At 51.4% G+C, this 1,408-nt stretch overlaps 1 protein-coding gene across 1 annotated transcript in view; it reads right to left on the minus strand.

The window, feature by feature from the left end:
• The window catches only part of HSH2D (hematopoietic SH2 domain containing), a 6,949-nt gene that overhangs the window by 3,728 nt on the left and 1,813 nt on the right, over positions 1 to 1,408 (minus strand). Inside the window, exon 2 of the mRNA XM_008587545.1 lies at positions 511 to 600. Within this exon, the coding sequence (XP_008585767.1) occupies positions 511 to 600 (90 nt within the window). The remainder of the gene's footprint in view (positions 1 to 510; positions 601 to 1,408) is intronic.

A 1,408-nucleotide genomic window follows, 5' to 3' on the forward strand; every position in this document is an offset into this window, starting at 1 on the left:
CACACAGCATGTAATGGCAGAGCTGAGCCTTGGACTGTGTGACTAAGGGCCCAAGCTTTTCCCACTGTGGGTAACGCTGTAATTGAGCCATTGCAATTTTTATTCCTTTGGCCTGGAATCCTTTGGGTTTTCCTTTTGAAAGTAGTTTTGTGCTTCTAAATCATGTAACTGAGATGCTAGATCAGGCTTTGAGGCCTTGAGGAGATGGGCTTCTCTGTGTTTCCTTAACAGAGTCAGGGAATCACTAATTAGATTGTGATGGGTGGGGGGAGGGCCACAGCCACTCTCAGGCCCCCAGCAGTCCCTGTTCTCAGACACACAGTCTCAGTTACTGCTGAGCCCATGTCTGCTGGTTACAGCCAGACCTGCAGCCGCCCACTCTTCAGCCAGATCTAGTCAGACCCTCACGGTTTGCTCTCTGAAGAATTGTGGCATGAAGCATACCTCGCCCCCTCCAAGGAATCCCCAGAGCCCACCCGCCCCTGCCCTGGCCCCTAGCCCAGGCCTTACCTGTAGGAGAGCGTGTAGCCCACGTGGCTGTGACTGACCCTGATGAGAAAGGTTCCAAGCGGCTGTGACTCCAGCAAGTTCTCCGCAGCCCTGGAAGGACACGCACAGGAGGGAGATGGCCACGGTCCAGTTGCTCGGCATACCAGCCAGACTCCTGTTGTCCCCTCATCCCAGAACTGACTCCATGGAGCCATGGAGGCCAGTACTTTTTAGCTTCCTGAATGAACAAACAACCTGAAATTTTTCTCAGTTGTTTCAGACCTCGAGATATTTAGTGATAGGTATGTTTCCCCGGAGGTGGCAGGAAATCACTGATGACTTTGACCCCAAGGTAGACCTCCCATCTCCCACAGCCCCTGCCTGCCTTCCCAGTGCCTGAAATCCTCCCAGCAAGGCAGTTTTGGGTGGATCAAGGTGTCGTAGGTAACAAAACAGGAGCTGTATTCAGATGCATGTGAATTCAAAACCCAGCTCTGCTGTTCATTAGCTGTGTGACCTCGGGTGAGGGTCTACCCCTTTCTGACCTTCAGCTTCCTCAAGGGGAAAGTAAACCCTCACTGCCAGGGCTGATGTGAGGACAGATATAATGCATGCGATGTTGTGAGCTTGGGACGTGCGGAATGTTCATTATTAGTATTAGTGCTGTTATTTACCGTATTATTACTACTATTATCTGGGGTTCACAGAGGGTAAGGTGGCCTGTGGGACCAGGTGGGGAGCCCTTGCACTTGCTCTGTTCAGTAGAGGCCACTGGCCACATAAGCACTTGAAACATGGCTGGTCCGAACCGAGATGTGCGCCTAGCATGTAACATATGCCAGGTTTCCAAGATGGTGCAAAGAAAGGAACGTATACTATCTCTTGAATGGTGTGTGTGTGTGTGTGTGTGTGTGTGTGT

This window comes from Galeopterus variegatus, unplaced genomic scaffold (genome assembly GCF_000696425.1).
Source record: "Galeopterus variegatus unplaced genomic scaffold, G_variegatus-3.0.2 Scaffold4422, whole genome shotgun sequence".
NCBI lineage: Eukaryota > Metazoa > Chordata > Mammalia > Dermoptera > Cynocephalidae > Galeopterus > Galeopterus variegatus.